General features: G+C 45.8%; 1 protein-coding gene across 2 annotated transcripts in view; it reads right to left on the bottom strand.

The window, feature by feature from the left end:
• Positions 1 to 22,671, bottom strand: part of AKAP6 (A-kinase anchoring protein 6) — a 325,414-nt gene that overhangs the window by 249,337 nt on the left and 53,406 nt on the right. For both annotated transcript variants that reach the window (XM_015415204.1, XM_015415203.1), the window contains one exon: positions 12,564 to 12,815. In XM_015415204.1, the coding sequence (XP_015270690.1) occupies positions 12,564 to 12,815 (252 nt within the window). The remainder of the gene's footprint in view (positions 1 to 12,563; positions 12,816 to 22,671) is intronic.

Genomic DNA, 22,671 nt, shown 5'->3' with positions numbered 1-22,671 from the left:
TGGCCTGGAAGAAATGGCCACCACAACACCCAAGCTTTGCAGAAGCCCAAGATCCCAGCAGCATTCACTGTGTTCCAGCTGAGGGGGTGGGCTCTGCTACCTCCAGTGCTAGTAGCAAGGAGAAGCCTTTAGTGGAGACATTGCTGGCAAGGTAAAGCCTGGAGCCAGTTTGGTCCTTTCCCTGTTAAAATTTAAAGGGCTGTCGGTAGAGATAACAACTGTTAGAAAGACACTTACAGCTGTTTCCTGGCCCTGATTCCCCTCTTTCCCTCCTCACTCCTCTACCACCCCCAAACACTCTTGAAATCCCAGGAGATAAATGTTCATTACTCCTGTAATCTGGAGAGTGTTTGGGATTATTTTGGGTGCTCCTGATCTGATCTGAAGCAGTTAATTCTGGGTATAATTTCAGCTTGGGTATATCTGAATGCACACACCCCCTATGACAGACTGGGATCAGGGATCCTGAAATCCCCACTCTGCCATGGACGTTTGCTGGGTGACCTTGGGCCACTCACACTTCCTCAGCCTAACCTATTTCACAAGGGGGTTGCTGTGAAGACAAAATGGAGGGGAGGAGAATGATGTAAGCTGCTTTGGGTCCCCTATTGGGGAGAAAGGTGGGATATTAATGAAGTAAATGAATAATAAATAAAAGTGAATACTGGAGCAGAAGAAGAAAAAGAGAAGAGATTGGATTTATACCCCGCTCTTCACTACCCGAAGGAGTCTCAGAGCGGTTTACAATCCCTTTCCCTTCCCCTCCCCACAACAGACACCCTGTGAGGCAGGTGGGGCTGAGAGAGCCGAGGACTGCTCTTGAGAGAACAGCTCTGAGAGAACTTGTGACTGACCCAAGGTCACACCAGCAGCTGCATGTAGAGGAAGAGTGGGGAATCAAACCTGGTTCTCCCAGATTAGAGTCCACGCTCCTGACCATTACACCAAACTGCAGCAAAGAACACTCTGACCGATTTCCTACAAGCTGCTGCTCCGCGCTCGCTCTTCCCTTTGCCCCGATCGTACGTGTCAATTTCACACCATGTACTGCATGGCCGCATTTTGCCCCGCAGCTTCGCCCGATTTCCCCCGTGTCTACTCACTCCTGTTTTTTGAGGATTGAGTAGACGCGGGGGAAATCGGGCGACGCTGCGGAGTAAAATGCGGCCACGTAGCACCTGGTGTGAAATTGACACGTACAATTGGGGCAATGGGAAAAGTGAGCACGGAGGAGCGGCTAGTGGGAAATCGGTCTCTGTTAAAGAGTGGAAAAGACAGAAGGGATCAGGAAAAGGATAGAGGATATGGGGGTTGCCATAAGGAGCAAAGTATGTAGTGTACAGAATGAGATACAGGAATAAATGAAGTGTCCCCTGCAAGTCCTTATAATAGCGCATTATAAAAGTGCTTTCTAAGTAAACAGTTACTTATAGAGGATCTCAATATAGACAACATAACATAAAATGAAAATGTACTTTAAGGTCTTTCAATTACAGTAATCAGACTTCCTATCAAAAAGATTTTTATATATGAATAAGCACTACAGCCTTATGTGTTAAACATTCCTTCTTTTTCCTTACTGTGTGTACAGAAAAAGAGCCCTCCTAGGTCAGATGAAATGCCCACCTAGTCCAATGTCCTCTTGTGCTCCATAGCCAGCAACTCATATTCAGGGATACATTGATATGAACATGGAAGTAACCTTTTACAGGGCATTGGGAATAACACGTTAAAAAACTGGGGAGGTGCATTTAATTATATGTAATGACATCAGAATTTTCACACAAACACAGACTTTGGTCTATCTAGCTGAAACACATTCAGTATTCCATAATACTGTACACACAGCCCTAACTGGGCAAATAATGCCTCAATCTCAGCTGTTTCAGTTTGGGAAAATGGCACAGGAAGGCAGAAGCCCCTCCTCCCCTGTGCTGTGGTTACAAACTAAATCAGGCCCTGGTACATTTGCAAATTTTAGTTCCCTCAAGTAAGCAAAAGGAATTCCTTGCAACATTTAGTAGTAACATGATCAGAGCTGACTCAGGGAAAAACTCAGTATTGTTCACTCTTTCTGCAAGCAGCTCTCCAGGGTCTCAAGGTCTTTCACATCACTGACTACCAAAACTGTTACCTGGAGGTGCTGGGGACATTCTGCATACCCAGCAAATGTTCTGCCACTGAGGCACAGCCCCTCCCCAGCTTATAACCTCATTATTCCTACTCTACGACTCTCAGACACCTGAATGTTCTCTTCAAGTACATCTATGGTCCCTGTTTTTCCTCCCTGTTCTTAATAACGGCCTGGATTTCTCTCCCTATCAACCTGTGGGGTGGGCTCTTTTTGTAGCAGGAACTCCTTTGCATATTAGGCGACACACCCCTAATGTAGCCAATCCTCCAAGAGCTTACAATACCCCCTGTAAGAAGAGCTCTGCAAGTTCTTGGAGGATTGGCTACATTAGGGGTGTTTCACCTAATATGCAAAGGAGTTCCTGCTACAAAAAGAGCCTTTCAACAGAAAAGCATGGTATAACTGTCTAGTTCTTTAATTCTTACTTTTAAAGGAGAACTATGAAGCTTCTCTCTGAAGAAAAGCTTTTTGTAGTGCACTGCAGAGAATGAAGCAAGACTCCACAAAACATATTCCAAATTCAGTTCAGGCACACAAAATGGAAGAATGACAGGCCCTAGAATGAATATGCAGTACTCAGACAAAGAGTTAGTTGTTCAACTGCCAAGGAAGGGCTGGAGCAAATATTATATTTGCCATTATTGTAGGATTTGTAAGCATGTGGATAATGGATGTCATGTTGTAACTCTTCATGCACCATCCTTTGCCCATGCACATAAAGAATGTGGAGTAGGGACAAAGAAACTCATAGTCCCATACCCACAAAGTTCTTCCAAAATGAAAGTGCAGCAGGAGTAAACTGCTAAAGAAATGTCATTTTCATTGACATTCTGCTGGCTATGTCCACAGATCCCAACTGCACAACTAATAACAAACTGCTCTAGAACTACCACTCTGGCTCGGGTATCTGGGCAGAACTTTGCAATACATGGTATAGGCTCAGAACCTTGACACCTCCCCCCCCAAAAAGCCCTGCATAAAAATATAATGCATTGCATTCTGCAATCCATCAATGACAGATGCTGACATTTCCATATATTTCCCACATGCCTTTCTCCCAGCAGTCCTTTCTGACCCACAAGTAAATTTATTCCTGGAATCTTAGGACTCATGTGGTTGAATAACAGCACAGGTCAGGAGGCTGCAGGAGGAGACTATTAGGCCATGCAGGTCCTGCAGCCTTGGACATAAACTTTTCCAGAACCAGAAAGTACTGTTTGGGGAGGAGAACACAGGGGAGATGTGTAACCATCACCTCCTTATGTCTGCAGATCATGGGATTCAATCCAATGATTCATAACAATAAACATGTTCATGAAATTCTGTGGTGTGAGGGCAGCTGCATGTTTGGTGTACATGAGTGTTTATTCAGTAAAGGAGGGTCATTTCTCTGTTCAATATCAGTCTACATATGTTCACTGGAAAATAGTTTTTTTTTTTTAAAACCATGCTAGAAAATGTTTATTCCAGTAAAAGGCATGCCAGCTGAAACTGGATATGAAGCAGCAGCAGCTGGTGTAGGTAGGAATCAGGGGTGGGAGAAGAACAGACAGAGCATTTTACCAGGTCAACATTTTACCAAGCCAGATGTTTCTGCAAACCTGATAAAAGCACCAGGTTTGCAGAAAAATCTTATTTTTAAAAAAATACATTGTGGTGTTAACTCCCCCCCCCCAACAATAGAAGCAGCCCCTCTGATGGAAGCCCTCTGAGATCTCAGCGGCCACTGTGGGGGTTTGTAGGCAACCACAACAATATTGTCAGCCTTCAAGCCTTAGTTTCTGGAAGGGCCCTTTAAAGAGCTGTTTTGCTCTCTCAATCCACCTTTTTTCCCTTCCCCCCTGCCCTGGAGGAAGGACTTATCAAGGCCAGACCCAGCTGTAACCATCAGATACCACACTGTGATACCCCGCGGGATGGGCGGGGTATAAATATAATAAATAAATAAATATAAATACATTCTAGGCCTGATCCGGGGGTGACCAGCTGGTGACTCACTACTATGCAACAGCAGCAACCATATGACTCACCAGGGAGACTTGCTACCATGCAATTGGTGCAACTCACCCAGGTCCAAGTTTGAGTCCAGTGGCTCCTTTAAGACCCACAAAATTTTATTCAAGGTATAAGCTTTCGTGTGCAAGCACACTTCTGTATCCTGAATCTATCACTCGGGTCCAGTGATGTCTACTGGAAGACATGATGCCACATAACACATATGGGCCCAGTGGCAGCCACTACACAGTTTATATACAATTTGGCTGGACCTGTCAGTAGTGGCTTCCACATAACTCACCCAAGTGACTTGCAACTGGACAGCTTTTGCACCTGGCCTGACTTTTCCCAGGGACAGCTTACCATGAAGAGAGAAGGAGAAAAAGCAGAGATCCGGTGTGGTGCAGTGGTTGGAGTGTCAGACTAGGATGTGGGAGAATCAGGTTTCTGGGTGACCTTGGACAAGTCACTCACCCTCATCCTAATCATTTCAAGAAATGGAGCTGCCACAGAAAAAGTACAAAGCATGATCTATGGCTGATTTCACTCCCCCCTCCCCAAACAAGATGGAAAGTATGCACTGCTGGGAAGAGTGCAGTTGTCATACATTTTTATTATATAACCCATTCACACAGTTTCAATCCTAATTAGGGCTGGGGGCAGTTTGTATGGAACTGATGGGTTCCATCTTTTTAGCAGTTTCCTACTTCTAGGCTGAGGGCTGTTTTACGACTATGGTTTTAGACTGTTCAATGTTTTGTGCACTTTTTAAGCCCTGGCTTGTTTTTAATGCCTTGACTGATTTTATTGCCTTGTTTTAGTTGTGAGCCACCTTAAGCAGATCTCTGGAGAGGGGGCATGTATATCTTTTAAATAAATAATATTAACTTTGGTAAAATGCAAGGTATCTGATCACAAATTTTTACCACTGCCTTGACTGATCTAACACTGAGAGATTTAGAAAGCAACTTGGAGCACTAAAACTTGTGCATAAACCTTCCATACACAAAGAGAGTCAGGTTCTTAATTGTCATAAGTAAATGAAGTGGCAGATCTAAAGAAGAGCCTGACTCATCATCTTTTTGCCTGGAGACTGGATTTAAAATTCAGATTCAGAAATCTGAACAAGACATATTTTTGATGTTGTCTGTAAGGACTTCATCCTGTCAAACCACAGCATCCGTCTGGTTCTGCTCCATGCACTGGGAAATCCAGAGCTCTTGTTATAGCCTTAGGCAAGTGCAGCCTTGATTCGCCCTCAGTTCTATCCCTTCTGTAAGACATTCAAGTTAAGTGGGGAGGAGAGAAAGAAAGCATACTTCTTAGCAACAGTTTTTAGAATTCCCTGATGAAGCACTTGAAAGGTGATACCTGGATTGTTCTTATTAAAGAGTTTTTTATAGCACCTTTGGGGTACTGCCATTTTCTATATACTTCTGCTCTGGCAGTGTGTACAAGTACCATTCTGTGAGGACTAATTTAAACATGAAGGTGATTCGAAGGAGGCCACCAAGAATCACATACTTCAGCATACCATGCAACCAGCACAGTAGTTTAAATAGTTGCCCCACTCATATGTATGCAACATTTCCATACTACACAGAGTGCTTGCAACACACTTCTTGGCAGCTTCCTGTCTGCAGCTGTCATATTAAAAGTGGCTTTGAAACAAAAAGTTCTAAATGGTGCTCCTGAGCTGCTTTTGAGCTGGGATACCCTTCATATAATGCCAAGAGTTGTGGTATTGTATATATGGCAATGGGTTACACCAAACCCTAAGAACTGGAATGTAAGACTGTGGTGCTTGCAAGAGATCACATTGTTTTAAATTGGATTTTTAGCACATAGTTAGATCCGCAGGAAAATCCTTCATGTAATCGTGCAATCACAGGGTAAACATTAGCAGTAAACAAGAAGCGAGGACCCGTGATACTCGCGGGGGGGGGGAGAAGGAGCCCCACGTGGAGGAAGAGGAAGCAGCCACAAGTGAGCCTTCTCCCCCCCCCGCACTGAAGGCGAGGCCTGGGCCCACCAATCCTTCTCCCCCCAAACTCCCGGCACCGGCATTGAGGCCCACGTGGCTCCCAGCCGCTGGGCCCGCCAATCCTTCTCTCCTCCCCGCACTGGTGGGGAGCCACGCAGGCCTGCCAAGCCTTCTCCCACTCCCCGCCAGGCACTTCGAGCTGCCGGGCCGCCAATTCTCCCCCCCCTGCACCGGCAGCAAGCTGTGCAGGCCTGCCAAGCCTTCTCCCGCTCCCCTCCAGCACTGGTGGCAAGGCCTGAGTGCTCCCAGCCACCGGGCCCGCTGAGCCTTCTCCCGCTCCCCCCCGGCATCGGCAGCGAGGCCCAAGTGGCTCCCAGCTGCTGGGCTTGCCGAGCCTCCCCCCCAATGGCCAGAGCATTCTCTGCGCATGCGCAGAAGGATTGTTTTTACTTTTGGGGGGATTTAAATGCCCCCGCATATTTTTTTCAACTATTTAGATTTTGGGGCACACCTGGGGACTGCTCCAAGTGTGCCACCAATCCTTCTCCCCCCAAACTCCCGGCACCGGCATTGAGGCCCACGTGGCTCCCAGCCGCTGGGCCCGCCAATCCTTCTCTCCTCCCCGCACTGGTGGGGAGCCACGCAGGCCTGCCAAGCCTTCTCCCACTCCCCGCCAGGCACTTCGAGCTGCCGGGCCGCCAATTCTCCCCCCCCTGCACCGGCAGCAAGCTGTGCAGGCCTGCCAAGCCTTCTCCCGCTCCCCTCCAGCACTGGTGGCAAGGCCTGAGTGCTCCCAGCCACCGGGCCCGCTGAGCCTTCTCCCGCTCCCCCCCGGCATCGGCAGCGAGGCCCAAGTGGCTCCCAGCTGCTGGGCTTGCCGAGCCTCCCCCCCAATGGCCAGAGCATTCTCTGCGCATGCGCAGGGAACACTTTTACTTTTGGGGGGATTTAAATATCCCTCGTATATTTTTTTCAACTTTTTAGATTTTTCTGCACACCTGGGGACTGCTCCAAGTGTGCAGGAAAATCTCTCTGCCCCTCCAAGTGCAGATTTAGATATCTGCACAGAAGGGGCAACTTGGTTATTAGATATATAGATATAAAAAGTGCTTTTAACAGTGACGTTGATGTGTACTTAACGCTTTGCATTAAAGACAACAAGATCAATGAATTCACTCTCAGTGCTGTGCACAAAAATGTAAAGAATACAAACTTTACAATTTAGAGCAAAAATATATTACATTTGATACATATTGGGATATGGATGCCATCCCAACTCATATGCAAACATTAGAGAAGCGACTACCCTTTCTAACAGATCCCCACTTTATTTAAAGCTTGCTCTGATGATTGCAGTGCCAGTTGAAGACTTACTACATAACTCTGAAATTGCCTGGAGTTAGCTTGAATTGTCTTGAACCAAGCATCTTCAGCAGTAGTTAGACAGCTCTAACAGCAGCAGCTATGGGAACTATCCCAGAACATTCTAGTACCTATGCATACAGCAGATCATATACATTATTTGGTTTTCTCTGGGGATAGGGTACATGGTTCGGTAATGGGGGAATTTTCCACTCTGCACTTGTCATGGAGCGACCATTATCTGGTAAGATTTAGACTCACAGACACTCAGAAACTCCAAAATGGTAGGAAGATAATTAGGATGGTCTGCCCCAGGTGGCTAATGGATCGAGAGCAATTCCTAATGTCTCCTAAGGATTTTCCAGGGTTGGCACTCCTGTTGTGCCCTCGTGCAGAGATGACCCAGGCTGTGGACGTGATTGTCTGAGCACCCTCTCTCCTTCCATGGAGTCTGGAATACCCCTTGGTTTACTGAGGAGCTTGAGATTATGAAACTGTTGGACAGATGGTTAGAGCACAAGGGGAGAAAAACAAGAAACAAACACCAGGAAGAGTATATTATCACGCCTACTCTGTGGTAGTGATGGCAGCGAAGTGAGTTCCCTTTTCTGCCATGACTGTATCTAAACAATGGAGCTTTTCTGAGTTGTAAAGGGGTTTTTATCTCAAGTCCTGAAGGATGTTGAACCAGAAAACATATACGCCAGCTGTGATTCCTTTTCAATGCATTTTCCAGATAAAATTGTCACAGCTTAGACACCACAGCTGGACCAGTTCATTCTCAGGATGTTATCATTCTTAGTTGTAACTCAGAATGTTATTGTTCTTAGTTATAAATAAATAACTAATAATAAGTATAATAATAACTATAAATAAATAAATTTCAGTTGGAGAGGCATGAAGTGGACAATGTACTTCAAAGTATGTGGCCCACCACATCTAGTCTTGCAGTTGACTGGATCAAGGACGTAATAAATACCTTGAAAGAGGTGGTTGTGAGAGCCCTCCTGGAGAAGGCATCCCTGAACCCAAAAAACCTAAACAGCTACCACCCAGTAGTTTATGCCATTTTTCGGGTGCTTGAGTGGGTAGCAGTCTTGGAGAAGATGGATTCTCTAGGCCCATTTGATTCTGGATTAAAGCCTGGGTTTGGGATGGAAATAGCCATGCTTGTGTTGACCTGTGCCAGGAGAGTGACAGGGAGGGTATGTCCTTAATTCTCCTGGACCTCTCAGCAGCTTTCAATATTCCTCTGGAGAGGCTGGCTGAGCTGGTTGTAGAAGGCACTGTGGTTTGGCAGTTCTGCTCTTACTTTACCAACTAATTTCAGAAGGTAGTACTGGGGGACTGCAGCCCTGTGGGATTTATGCTATGGGATCATACAGGGTTCAGTTTTATCCCCCATGATATTTAACATCTACATGAAACTGACAAGTGTAACGATATGAGCTTATGTTTGTATTTCTGTATAGTGGTGATGCTGCTTATGTGTGTCTCTAGCATGAATACCTATGCAATATGTATTCAGGGATTGCTGTATGTTGTGTGTTGCTTTGTTCTGCATCTCATGCTTGCCTAGAAATAGGCTGGCCTGGGCCTGCCGTTGCACATATGGACCATGTGCGTCCCTGGAATGTATCCCATGACTCTTTGGGATGGAGAAGACACCACGCCATTGCACCCACTTGGAGAGCTGTGGAAAATCCCCAGCGAACCCCAGCATTCCTGGAATGGAAAGAGCAAGTGACCCTACTCCCTTAATCTGGTTTGGAGATCTAAAGACAATAGCGTTTATGGCTTTGGAGCAGGAACCAGATCTGCAAATCAAGAGGTGTCCATGGGAACGGAAGATTCACACCTTGCCAAAAGGCACCTTTGATGTAGGAGTAGGATCTGCATATTGCCACCACCCCTCAGGAGAGCGTCATCCCCTCGTCATCCCCTCGTCACCCCCTCTTCATCCAGTAGTGATAGTTTAGAGGACGGGTTTGATAGTTTATGGCTGGATAGCACATGCCCCAAAAAGAGTTTATTTAAGGAGAAACTCTCCTTTGTCTCTCTGGTTAACCCACCTTCCCCATAGCAGTGCACTAAGGTGCTACAAGTGACTCTACTACTTAAGTTCTCCGGAGTCGCGACCCAGAGAGCTCACACGTGGTTTGGCTGGTCCTACCTGTGTGCCTTGGAGTTCACAAGCTGCTGCATTTCGGCTGCCCAGCGTTCCAAGGAGGAGAGTTCTTCCTCAGCTGGACCTCAGATGAGTATAGCCGTGCCCCATTGTGTCTTCCCCATTTTGATGCTTTTGTTATTTTCTATGCTGTAATTGTTCTGATGTACTATTGTAACTAAGGAGCTTGTATGAAATTGTATGATTCCGATTTTGTATGCCTGATGAAAAACCTTTAGTAAAGACAACATTTATTTAAGGACTAGCGTGTTGTCTCACTTCCTGGGATATAGCGAGCGTCTCATTGGCCATCTGACCTCTGTATAGACTGGTATAGAACTTACGCACAGCCACAAACACCCAAACTTCCTTGGTAGATAACTTGGATTGGGTCTCCAGGAATTTCCTGGAGAAGTTGGCATAACACAAGAGAGGACATCTGGGCATATGAAGTGAGGTACCACCAATATGCAGATGAGACTCAGTTCTATTTCTCCTTAACAGCTAAGCCAGGTGGAAATCTTGAATATGCGCCTGGAGATGGTAATGGGATGGATGAAGGCCAGTAAACTGAAGCTCAATAAAGATAAGTGGGGTGCTGTTGGTTAACAGAGAAGCTGCTTGGGGACTGCAGAGTCTGCCTGTCCAAAAGGGGGTTGCACTCCCCCTGGAGGAGCAGGTTTGTAGCTTGGGGGTGCTACTGGATCTTGGCCTAAAGTTGGAGGGTGATCTCCTCCATGGCATTAGCACCTTTTCTCAGCTCCAGCTGGTTCACCAGCTATGAGAACAAGCTATTTAGAATTAATGCATAAACAATATATTTCATATAATGAACCCTTTGTGAAAAATACAAAATTATTTTAAAAACATTTTACAAGTATCCACAATTAAACATTTAGTACTAATACATTCAGTCTTAGAAAAACCAAACACAATGAATTATACATCCAGCCTGAGGAGAGTATTGGAGGACTCTATTCCTGAGGAAAACGGTCTAATGGCTAATATGTTCAAGAAATATAATTGAATTGGATTTGGTATCATTGTACCTTACAAATAAGTTATTTGTCGTATGAGGAAATTGTGGTTTTGATAAAAGCTAAGCTGAAACAAGGAGCAACTTTGGGCTACTCATCAGCCAAAGTTAAAGTTTAAAATGGAAGGCACATTCTATCAAAGTTGAAATTTACAATCTAAAGGATAATTGCCATCAACAATATTGTGGACTTTATAATTCATTGCGTTTGGTTTTTGTAAGATTGAATGTATTAGTATTAAACAAGCCAGACGACCTGCGAAACTCGCGGGGGGGGGGGCAGAGCGGGGCAGCGGAGCTCTGCATTTAGCCGGCGGAAGAGTCAGGAGCAGGTAACGTTTCCCCCCCATCCCGCCGGTTCCTCCGTATCGGCCCCCCCGCTCGATCTCTCCCCACCCGCTTCCTCACCCGTCTGGAGAGCGAGGCCCGCACGGCTTGGAGCCGCCAGGCCTCGGCGCTTCCCCCCGTCCCCCGTCTGGAGAGCGAGGCCCGCACAGCTTGGAGCCGCCGGGCCTCGGTGCTTCCCCTTGCCCCCTGGCCCCCGGCTGGAGAATGAGGCCTGCACGGCTTGGAGCCGCTGGGCCTCGGCGCTTCCCCCCTGGCCCCCGGCCCGCGGCTGGAGAGCGAGGCCTGTGCGGCTTGTAGCCGCCGGGCCTCGGTGCTTCCCCCCTCTCCCCCGCAAAGCGGCTGTGAGGCGGCGGCCAGGGTGCCAGCAGAGCATTCCCTGCGCATGCGCAGGGGACGCTCTGTCAGTTTCGGGGGGATTTAAGTACCCCCCCGATTTTTTTTTACGTTTTCAGATTTTTGTGCAGACGTGGGGACCTCCCCACGTGCGCCCAAACATCTCCCTCCCCCCAGGTGCCCCCGGTGCACGGATTTAAGCATCCGCACACAGGGGGCACACTTGAGAATTAGATATATAGATGATTAATCACAGATACTTGTAAAAAGTTTTGAAAAACATTTTGTATTTTTCACAAAGGGTTCATTATATGAAACACTGTTTATGCATTAATTCTAAATATTCTGTTTTCACAGCTTTTTTTAAAAAATTGTATCTACCACACTGTGTATCCTTCTTGTTAATTAGTAATTAGGTTCACCAGCTATGGCTGTTCCTCAAAAAGCATAATCTGGCCATAGTGACCCATTCTCTGATTACATCCCAGTTAAATAACTATAAAGCACCCTAATTGGGGCTACCTTTGAAAATGGTTTGGAAATTTCAAGTGGTCCAAAACCCAGCAGTCAGGATACTGTCAGGGGTTGGTTACAGGGATTGTATCACCTCAGTGCTAAAAAACCTACACTGGATACCCATCTGTTTCCAGAAACAATTCAATATGCTGATTCTTACCTTTAAGGCTTGGGTTTGGGGCCAGAGTAACTGAAGTACATTCTCCTCTTATACGATGCAGTCTGCCAGTGAAGATCTGCCCTTCAAGCCCTGCTCTGTATCCCGACCTTCAGAGGTGAGGTGGTGATAAAGAGGGCATTTTCTATCATGGCACCTCACGTTTGGAATGCCCTACCCCTTAAGGCTCACCTGACACCTACTTTACTTCTTTTAAGGTACCAGGATAAAATACATCTTTTGACCCAGGCTTATAATTAGGGGTTTTATTTTACCAACTTTTCAATGGTCTGCTCAGTTTTATGGGCAGTTTTAGGCTGCTTATGTTTAATGGTTTCTTGTTTTCAATGCTGTGGTTTTATACTGTAGTTTTAACCTGCCTCAAGCAGGACTCTGAAGAGACAGCATAGAAAATTATTTAATTAATTAATAGTAGCAAAAGTAACTGGATGCTATTAAAAGGATGCAAATGAGCGAATGTGACTAAAAATTCAAATGTGAAAAGTAAGCTCTTACATTGACCTGCCATACCTCCTTTGTTTCCTCTGAAAAGGCTTGCAGAATATCAGTCTGCCGGGTATAATTCCCATTGGCATCCTGCAATCCTTGCAGAATTCTCTCTCTCAGAACCAGAACAGAAACTCGGAGCTGGTGCCAAAGAAGCTGTACTGTATGGATGTCAACAATCACATTGACTGAGTAAGACAGAAGCTTCAGGGAAAACTCTGTCTCTAGAAGAGCATGGATTTGCTCAACATGATCAGAGATATCTTCACATATATCCTGTAAAAAGAGAGAGAGAGAGAGAGAGAGAGAATAGTATATTAGAATACTGAAAGTTCCACAATAATCAGATCTCTATCATTAGTTACATTTTAAAATTTCATAATGTAGTGGTAATATGTAGAGTCCATTCAGGTTTATGGGAGGACTTCCACATGTGCACTTAATGTGTGTTTTTTTCTCCTGAAGGGCCCCTCAATATTTGTAGATCTGCAGAAAAGCGGGGAATTGTATACCATACAGCAAAATCTTTGTACAGGGATGCAGTCCATTCTCTGGAAGGGAACAGACTGGCAGGAAACAACAGAGGCTGAAACTCCAACAGCCTGAAGACTGTGGTGACTGGTCACTTCTTTCCTTAAAAACCTTGCAAAATAACAAATGCACTTTGGGGGAAAAAAGACATTATATAAAAAACCTGCATGCAAAACAGAAGAGAGCTCACTCCTTTTCAAGTTCAAAATAGCTAAGATGGAAAGAATTTGTCGTGGGTTGCTTCCAATAAAGTGCGTGTAAGTGGAGTAAGCGCTAAACACAACCCATGATCAAGTAGTGTGGATCTGCAGCACACTCCCCATTTTACTATGCAGCTGGATCATCTGTCTGGGAGCCCTGATGAAAGCACCATCAAGCCTATTTTAGAGGAAGGAGGCTCAATGTAGGACAGAGAAAAAACAGACTATGTGTTGGATCCTGTACACAGCTCCTTCTCCATATTTGCTTTCCTCCAGTAGATCCTAGCATGCTCTAAAAAGCATGTTCCAGCCCAAAAGATCTCTGTTCTTTATCTATCCAATTAGACTCTAATTATTACTTTCTAGGCAAGGTGATTGACAGAGTGGTTGCAGAACAACTTCCGTTTTCCTGGATGACTCATCTGCTCTAGGCCCCTTTCAGTCTGCCTTCAGGCCAAGCTATTGGACAGGCATGGTGCTGCTGGTTTTAGCTAATGATCTCCATTTGTATGTCAACAAGGGCTGTGGCCCTTGCTCTTATTGGATTATCTGCAGTCTTAGATACAGTGGACCATGCCACATTACTACTGAGACTTTAGAGGCAAAAGTTCCCACAACAGGGGATGGGTTTTGGATTTATTGATAGCACTGAGAAGGGTGCAGTTGGAGACCAGTTTTCATCAGGGTGGGACTTGTCCTGTGAATTACTACAAGGCAGTCTTATCTCCCATGCTATTTTTAATCTCTGTGTAAAGTCCTTAGGAGAAATCATTAATGGTTTTAGAATTGGGTGTGATCAGTTTGCAGATAACATCCAACTCTATATAACTTTTTTTACAAGTCACATTCATCTGAAGAAGTGAACAGTGACTCATGTAAGCTCTTATCCTACCACAAATTATGTAAACCCTTGTAAACTCATACCCTACCACAAATTTTATTAGTCTTTAAGGTGCTACTGGACTCTTACTCTTTTCTACTGCCACAGACAGACTAACACAGCTACCCATCTTGGTTCATCTGAGCAGTCTTCTGATGGTCTCACGATGAAATGAGTAAGACCAGCAGCTGCCCCAATCAAAGCATTCTCTGTTGTAGCTCCCACTTTATGGAATGGCCTACTTGATAGGGTTGCCATTCCCCAGTTCCAAGCAGGGGATCTCCCAGTTTTGGGTGTTTCTGCCCACCACCAAGAATATTAGATTCCAACCAAGCCATAAAATGCAGAAAATAATACAGGAGGGTTGTAGACACAAAGGAAGAGAGGACACCCATGACTGGCACATGGGCCACATCAGGCTGCAATTTTGAGTTCAATAAATGGAACAAACTAGGGAGATTAACCTCACAGGCTAAATTTTAGCTCAAATATGTTTTTCCTGAATGACCACTTGTGAAGCATCCTAAACTGAAAGACACCAAAGCCCACTGATAGAGCTGTCTAGAAAATACCATACAGAGATGAAGGGTGGAATTTTTTTTCATGTATAAATATTCAGGGGTTCATAAAATTAATTTTAAAAAATGGATGGGATTACCAATGCAATATTAGGTAACACTGGTCATTTCAAAATGGTAATTAATGTGTATCAGGCGATTATCTCTAGAAATTGTGGGAGCAATTAATGCTACAAGAGATGCTGTGGAGAGAGATGATGTAACTTCTGTGAAAGAGAAATTCTGTTGAAATGGATAGTAGTTCACAGTGTCCACAGCATATCATTCCAAGTTCCTTGGGTATGTCAACTGTTTTTAGTGCCTTTGGTTTCCCCCCATATATACTTGGAATGATATATATATAGTGGTATACAATGTACACCAGCATAGCATAGTAATTAGGGTGTCAGACTCAGATTCAAATCCCCACTTTGCCATGGAAACTCACTGAGTGATCTTGGGCCAGTCATTCTCTCTTAGTGTAATCTACCTCATACAGTTGTCATTGTGAGGATAAAATGAAGAAAGGGAGAAGCTCCTGGGAAGGGAGGGATAAAAATGTAGTAAATACGAAGAAAATAATGGACTTCTGGTCTAAGCGTTTTGCTGCTCGGACACGTCCCGTCTCGCTCTGATGGAGACGCGCCAAGACCCGGCTGACAGGAGGGGTCCGAGTTCGTCCCAGACCTCCCCGGGGTCTTTGTAGGAGACACCCAGCCTGGGGAGCTGAGGAGAGCCTCTTCCAAGGTGACAGCCAAGGAATTGAGGCTCACCTTCCTCCCCTAAAGGTACCGTTGCCGCGGAGCCAGCACGGTACCCAGAGACGACTGCTGGAGCAAGCGACCATGATCAAACTTCTAAAAATGCTTCCAAAAGATCTCCAAGGCTCCAAATCGTGAGTTAAGCAAAGCTCAGGTGAAAAAAGCGAACTGGACCTTGGTAGTAATTGGAAGCGCCTAGGTTTGAAGTGTTGGGAAGAGGAATTCAAACACACACCCCTTTTTTCTTTGAGCAAACTTTAAAAATGGTTTTAAATCGGGAATAAAAGACTTTGAGCTAAAATAAGCACATAAGCAGTTAAACGAATGCAAAAACTGCTAAAATATACAAAGCGGGACTAAATCGTATAACTTTTGCCTTGTTTTGGAAAACTTACTTCTTGTTGATATTATGGCTGGGAGAGGACGGAGAGTGCCGGATAAAAATAACATACCAACGACTCCTTCCCAAAACCAGGAAGTAATTACAGATTTTTCACACTGCTAGTGAATTTACTGCACCCCCTAATGGAGCAGATGACTAATCTCAACACTAAGCTTGATAATGTCAAAAAACAGCTGAATCAAATGGATAAAAGAACCTCAGCAACTGAGAAAACGTTGAAAAGGATGGAAAAACAGACTGAGAGTATTAATAAAAGAGTGGATGAAGCAGAGAAGGAAAGATCCGCTGATAAAATGCAAATAACACAGCTTCAGCTGGATAGATCCATGTATGTGCTACGTTTTCATGGGATCCTGAAGAGAAAAATGAGGACTTAAAAGAACTCTTGGCAGCTGCCTTGGCCCCATTAATGGATTACAAACAAGAAGATTTAATAAAAGAGATGGATGTGGCCTATAGGACTTATCCGGATTTTATAAAGAAAAATAAATTACCTGGGGAAATCTATCTGAAATTCACGAAATGATCTGCCAGAGAACTGGTGTTAAAGTCAACAATGGGAAAACCCTTAAAAATCAAGAATGAAAAAGTAAAAATTTTGAAAGACATCCCTTTCGAAGTTAGAAAACAGAGGAAACGCTACAGGATGCTCACTCTCATTCTGCAAAAAAAGGGAATACCATATAGATGGTTATTCCCAGAAGGGCTGAGCTTCAATTTCCAGGAAAAAAAATATATAAAATTGACTCTGTTCCAAAAGCGGAAAAATTTATGGACCAAGTGTTTAACACAAAAAAGAAGCAGAAGGAAAAGAACTTAAAACTGGATGGGGAGGAAGAAGAAGAAGAAGATGAATCCTACTCACAGGATTCAACAAGCCAAACTTCCATGGCATCAGAATCATCTGAATCTGAGAAAGGAGCGGCCGCTCTGAAACTCCAGAAAATGAAGAAACGCAGGAAGAAAAGACTCTAGAACTAAGGCAATAGTATTAAAGGCAGAAATTGCATTAAGTTACTAAATATGTATTAATAATTGAATCAAATCTTAACGTGTTATATTAGGTTAAAAACAATATTTCTATAACTTATCAGATCGTGACATGTATTAGTCTTTACCCATTTCCCAAATCCAGTAGATGGAATAGATTAGAACTGTAGTACTTTACCCATTCCCTTATCCAGTAGATTTATGTATTAGATTTCCTATACCCATCACCCATAGTATTAGTGTTAAGGTATTAGTATCCCTTCCCCCATCCCATAATTGTAGTGTATAGAAAATGCAAAAAAAATAAAATTCCCCTGCGGGGGGCCAAAACAAATATAGTAAATGCATAAATACTTGCTATTACTTCAGAAAAACAATTTCTACATAAAGCTTTGAAGTCATTTGGGGAAAAAAACACCACTGTCATTTCCCCCTAATAAAATATTATTGTTATATTGTTAGTATTGGGCCATTAAGTTATAATGGAGTACTTTTAAAAGTGTGTTTACAAAATATAAGCCAGAAATACATATCATGAATCAGATTACACTCTGTCTAGGGCACCAGAAAATTTTCCACTTCATATTTTTCTGGAACACCCACGTCTGGTAACATATCCTATGAAGGCAGATTGTTGATTCATAGGAATTATGCCTATGTAAAATTTCCTTTGAGTCTCTCAAAGAGAAAGATTTGGACTCTCTTTATGATGTTTTGAATGTTCATAATCTTTTACACCGTGAAAATGTATGGTAACCATGGTGGAATGACGATGCCATTATTTGTGGAACACATCTTGGCTGACTTGCTTATGTAATCCTGACAATTTGCCCTGGTGACACCTTTTGGTGAGCACCTGGATGCTATTCATGACCCACTGTGACTTGATCTGTGGCAGGAACCGGTTTTGATCCCTTCAGACTGTGACCTATGAAGTCCCACATATAATGCTGGGCTGTGGAGGTTTAAACTAATAACCAAAGTCTTCTGATTTGAAATAATATTTATGCCATGTGGTTGGCAAGCAATGTATTCATATCAATAGCTGCCAAGTCTGTCCAGCAGATCACTTTATTTATTAAATTTCTGAATCGCCCCATCCTTGAGTACACAGGGTTATGGATGATTTACAGCAGGTTAAAAACATACAAATATAATTTAAAATCAACAGATCAATTAATCCTAATTGCACAATCTCCAGAGGGCATCTGTACTTTAGTCTAAAACCCACTCTGGACTGTTCTTCTATCTCATGGGCAGGTTAGGAGGAGGCCGAAGCAAGCAAGATGGAAAAAAAGAAGGAGGAGGGCGCCAGCAGGGCCGACTCACCCGCTAGGCCAACTAGGCGTTGGCTTAGAGCGCCGGGCCCTGGAAGGGGCGGCGGGCTCTGGATGGGGGCGCCAAAGTTCCCCCCCATGGTAAGCAGGCCCTGCTGCTGGCCTCGCCCACCTACTTTCTCCCGGCCGGCCCTGCACGCACATCCCCAACTAGCTTGAAGTCTTCAATAGCCCCGAGCAGCCGCAGAACCACGCGCCCCGGTGAAAGCGCCGTCCGCCCGCCACAGGCACCACCAGCCAGGGGGGGAAGGGAGGGGAGGAGGGAGTGGCACGGCGCGGCCTTCAAAAGGGCCGGGGAGGGAGCCCGCTGGACGCCGGCCAGGGCGGGCGGGTGCTCGGGACCCCCTCTCTCTCCCCACCTCCCGTGACGCCGAGGAGGCCCCAAGCGGACCTTGACCCAGTGAGCGAGAGGCAGAGCGGCACTGGCTGCGGGCAGAGGGGCTCCCGCCGCCGAGATGAGGCCGCCGCTCCGCGCCTCACTGCTGCCGCAGATGAGGCCCTCGCTGCTGCTGCTCCGAGATGAGGCCGCTGCTCCGCGCCTGGGAGGCGCCCCCGACCCCCGCACACCCAGTGCGGCTCCTGCTGCTCCAGCCCCCACAGCGGGGCAGGTGCAAAGGCGGCGGCGGCTGTGCGCCAGGGGCCTTCCGCTTCCACGGCCTGCCGCCCGGTGCTGCTGCTGCTGCCGCTGTTCCGCCTGAGGGCGGGCTCCGCTCCTTGGAGCGAGCAGCGAGGCACCCGGGAGCCTGACGGGGAGCCTGGGCAGGCGGGCAGACCCGCAGTTCATGGAGGAGGATGCCGGGCGCTGCGCCCACCGCCGTGGCCCTGGGCAGAGAGAGAGGCCTGCTGCCCCTCGAGCAGGGTGCGAGTGGCCCGCAGGTTTCCCTGGCACTCCTCCTCTTCTTCTTCTCCCCCCCGGGGGTCTAAGTGCAGGTCTCTGGATATAGGCGCCACCGAGCCAGACCCCCACCGCAGCTCACCCGCCCTCCCCCTCCCCCCTGGGGGGAGGCGGTGGCAGCAAAAGGGTCTCCAGGCCCCACCGGGAGGTTGGCATCTGCGCCTGCCTAGGGTGCAGAAGCACCTCGAGCCGGCCCTGGGCGCCAGCTATGATGGAAAACCATTGCTGTCCTCAACCAAAAGCCTGGCAGAACTTCTCTGCCTTACAGGCCCTGCGGAATTGCATTAAGTCCTGCAGGGCCCTGATGGAAGTTGGCAGAGAGTCCCACCAGGCTGGAGTCAGGGCCATGAAAGCCCTGGCCCTGGTCAAGGACAGCCGGATATCTTTGGGGCCAGGGATCACCAGCAGATTGCTCTCAGATGAGCATAACTTGCTAATAACACTTCAAAACAGGATTCTGAGCCGCTATGTGCAAAGAAAGATATAGAGGGATTTCACCTTACCCTTTTTAAACCAGTTTGAAGCTGTTTTTGATCCGTCGTGGAGTAAACCGGTATAGGGCTGCCATTTCACACATGGCTTTCCCCTACCGGTAAACAGCTGGATCTGAAGTGGTTTGCCATTTCAGACTGCACAGCTTTTACCTACTTTTTCCTGCCGTGTTTTGCCCACGTGGGCGATCTCCAGCTCTTTTTTTAACGTTCACTTTATAGCGCTATAGCGCTATAACACAACACTCCAGGCATTCCAATTGGGTTGCTATAATGCTGTTTTGCTGTTGTGTCATAGTGCTATAGCGCTCTAAAGCAAACGTTTTAAAAAAAGCCAGAGATCGCCCGTGCGGGCAAAAAATGGTGGGAAAAAGCATTTCGGATCCTGGGGAAGAAACTGAAGACTACTTGGAAGTGGTTTACAGGTAAAACGGTTCAGCCCCATTTCCTGAATGGGACAGAAGCGTTTGTGTGTGAAAGTACAAATATATTCCATTAGGGAACCGGTTCTAAAATGGTTCTGTCTGAAATGTCAGACCAGAAATCATTTGGGAACCGTTCCTGAACCGGAATATATCGCTTGCCTGAAATTCCTCATATACGTAAATATAGTTCAACACAGAGAGAGCTTGAGAGGCTATTTTTTCCTTTCTGCTCTTTGAAGGTAAGACAGTCCTTTTATACACTGAAGTGTATAAGCTGCAGCACGTAAGTGGTGTCAGCCATGCATTTTTACCCTATTGGTTTCATTAGGAAAAAAATCTTGTTAACTAATTGTGGAGAGTGGTTTGGTAGTTGAGAAAGAGAGAGAGAGAGCTGTAGAGGGGCATATTGGAAAACCAGTATTTTATGAGTTATTGCATCACATATGTCAGCAAGCCACACATCCGAATCGGAACACTGCCACTGGTTTCTGAAGTCTCACTACATTCACTCATATAGTATTACTAGGGAGCAAAGCCCGTTGAGGAGGGATACAACGGGCCGCCTAGACAGGTGGTGCGGGTGGGTGAGTGGGTGGGTGAAGGAAGGAAGGAAGGTGGGAGGGAGAAAGCTGCCCCCGTCTGTCCGGCAGGGCGGGTGGGTTGGCGAAGCGGGCGGGGGGGGGAGGGAGGGAGAGAGAGAGTGAAAGTGGGGGGGGAGAAGGGAAATGGCTGTGTTCGAGAAGGCAGCGGCGGCAGGCAAGCGATGCTGCAGAAGCAGCAGCCGAAGCAGGAGCGCGCCCCCCTCGCCTCCTCCCCCTTCCCGCTCTTACCGAGGCGGCCGGCGCCTCCAGCCACTCGTGGTCCTCGCCTTTGGCCACGCCAGATAGGTGACCAGCGACTCGGCCAGGGCGGTGACCGGCGTGTCACCTGCGCGGAAAGTCGCCTCCTGGCCCTCGTCCATCCCCGCTGCCGCTTTCCCTTGTGACGCCCCGCTGCGTGAAGCGGCATCGGAGGCGGGACTCAGACAACATGGCCAATGGACACCTGGGTAAGCCTTTGAGGGACAGCGCAGCCGGCCAAACACTGTGGGTGCGCATTTTCTGTCCTCTGCGTCAGTTTGCGTCTTACTGAATTATATATAAGGGAGAGATTCAGCCAGCCCAGCATAGCATATTAAAAGAACTATTGACACCCACCATTTTCATGACTACAGTCAATGACTACTTCAAAGGTATGTCAAGTATCTAAAGCATGACCTGCCCTCAAGTGCTCATTTTCAAGAACAGAAGGAAGTGGGAGTCAAAACTTGTGTGACATTTTTATGTTATGTTTAATGGCAGAGCATTTAGGTTCAAAAGGATAGGTTATTTAGGTTATTCATTTATAATCTCAATAATACTAGGTACTCTATTTAAAATAAGAATGAATGGACGTAATTATGTATTAATAATTTTTAGAGAGGAATGCTAAACAGGTCTACTCAGAACATACTCAGGGCTTTTCAACAGGGCTTACTCCCAGGAAAGTGTTCTTCGTATTGCACTGTCATTGGACCATTGCTTCCAGAAGACAACCAAGTTCAATCTTTCTTTCTATGAAACACACAGTGTAAAGAAATTACAAAGGCTGGCCTTTTCAGATTCAAAGGTCTCCTAAGGAAAATCTACACATTGAGTTGGATCCGAAGACACTCTTGTGTAAGTGACAGGCACTTTGTTTGCATAAGAGACAGAGCCTAATTTCCACAGCTTTTCCTCTCAAACAGGAGTCTCTCCCAGTTCTAAAAGATACCCCAATCTTGAATAGAAGTTTTTCAGATCTGACCTAGACTAAAAACAATCTAAAGCTATCACTAACAATGTCCAAACACAAAATGATATTTTTTAAAAATAGTAAACCCAATGTAAGAGCTAAACTCCATAGCAAAAAAAACAAAACAAAACCCAAACACCCTCTAATCCACTTAATCTACTCTGGACAGAGAGTTCCACAATTCATGTTGTGGATTACAGCATTCTAAAGACCAAGGCCTGACCTGGATGTCCCAGGCTAGCCTGATCTTGGAAGCTGTGGGGTTGGTCCTGGTTAGTACTTGGATGGGAGACCTCCGAGAAAGTCCACTGTCACTTCCCAGAGGCAGGCAATGGCAAACCACTTCTGTTTGTCTCCTGTCTTGAAAACCATATGGCATTGCAACAAGTTGGCAGTGACTTGGTCGCACTTTCCACCTAAGACCTAAGAGACACCAAAGAAATATACGTGCTCTTGAAAAATCTTGTTTGCTTTTTTGAGATGCCATCTTCTCCAAAAGTATTCCATGAAAACTGAAAATTACACAGACCTGCTACCCACCAATAGCGGGGAAAACCCTACATAACATAATCTATATTAGAATAATTACTGTCTAAAAGGGTTTTTTTGGTTTTTGTAAAGCTGATCTTTCTCTTTCTATAATGGTAGTTCCAAAACATAGGGCAGACATATGTTTATAGAATTACGCAATTAACATATAGTGGATTTGGTGTTGAATTCAGAGTCCCCATAGAAGCATCTTTGGTCATGGAATTTTGCAGGCACAGTGACTACATCCATCACAACAACAACTGGCCACTTAACTCAGCCTGCAGGAGACAGCTGACCCAATAACTTACAGCTGCTACTA

This window comes from Gekko japonicus, unplaced genomic scaffold (genome assembly GCF_001447785.1).
Source record: "Gekko japonicus isolate JY-2015 unplaced genomic scaffold, Gekko_japonicus_V1.1 scaffold83, whole genome shotgun sequence".
Classification (NCBI taxonomy): Eukaryota; Metazoa; Chordata; class Lepidosauria; order Squamata; family Gekkonidae; genus Gekko; species Gekko japonicus.
Note: the sequence above shows the minus strand (reverse complement) of the source record. Positions and strands in the feature narration are given on the sequence as shown.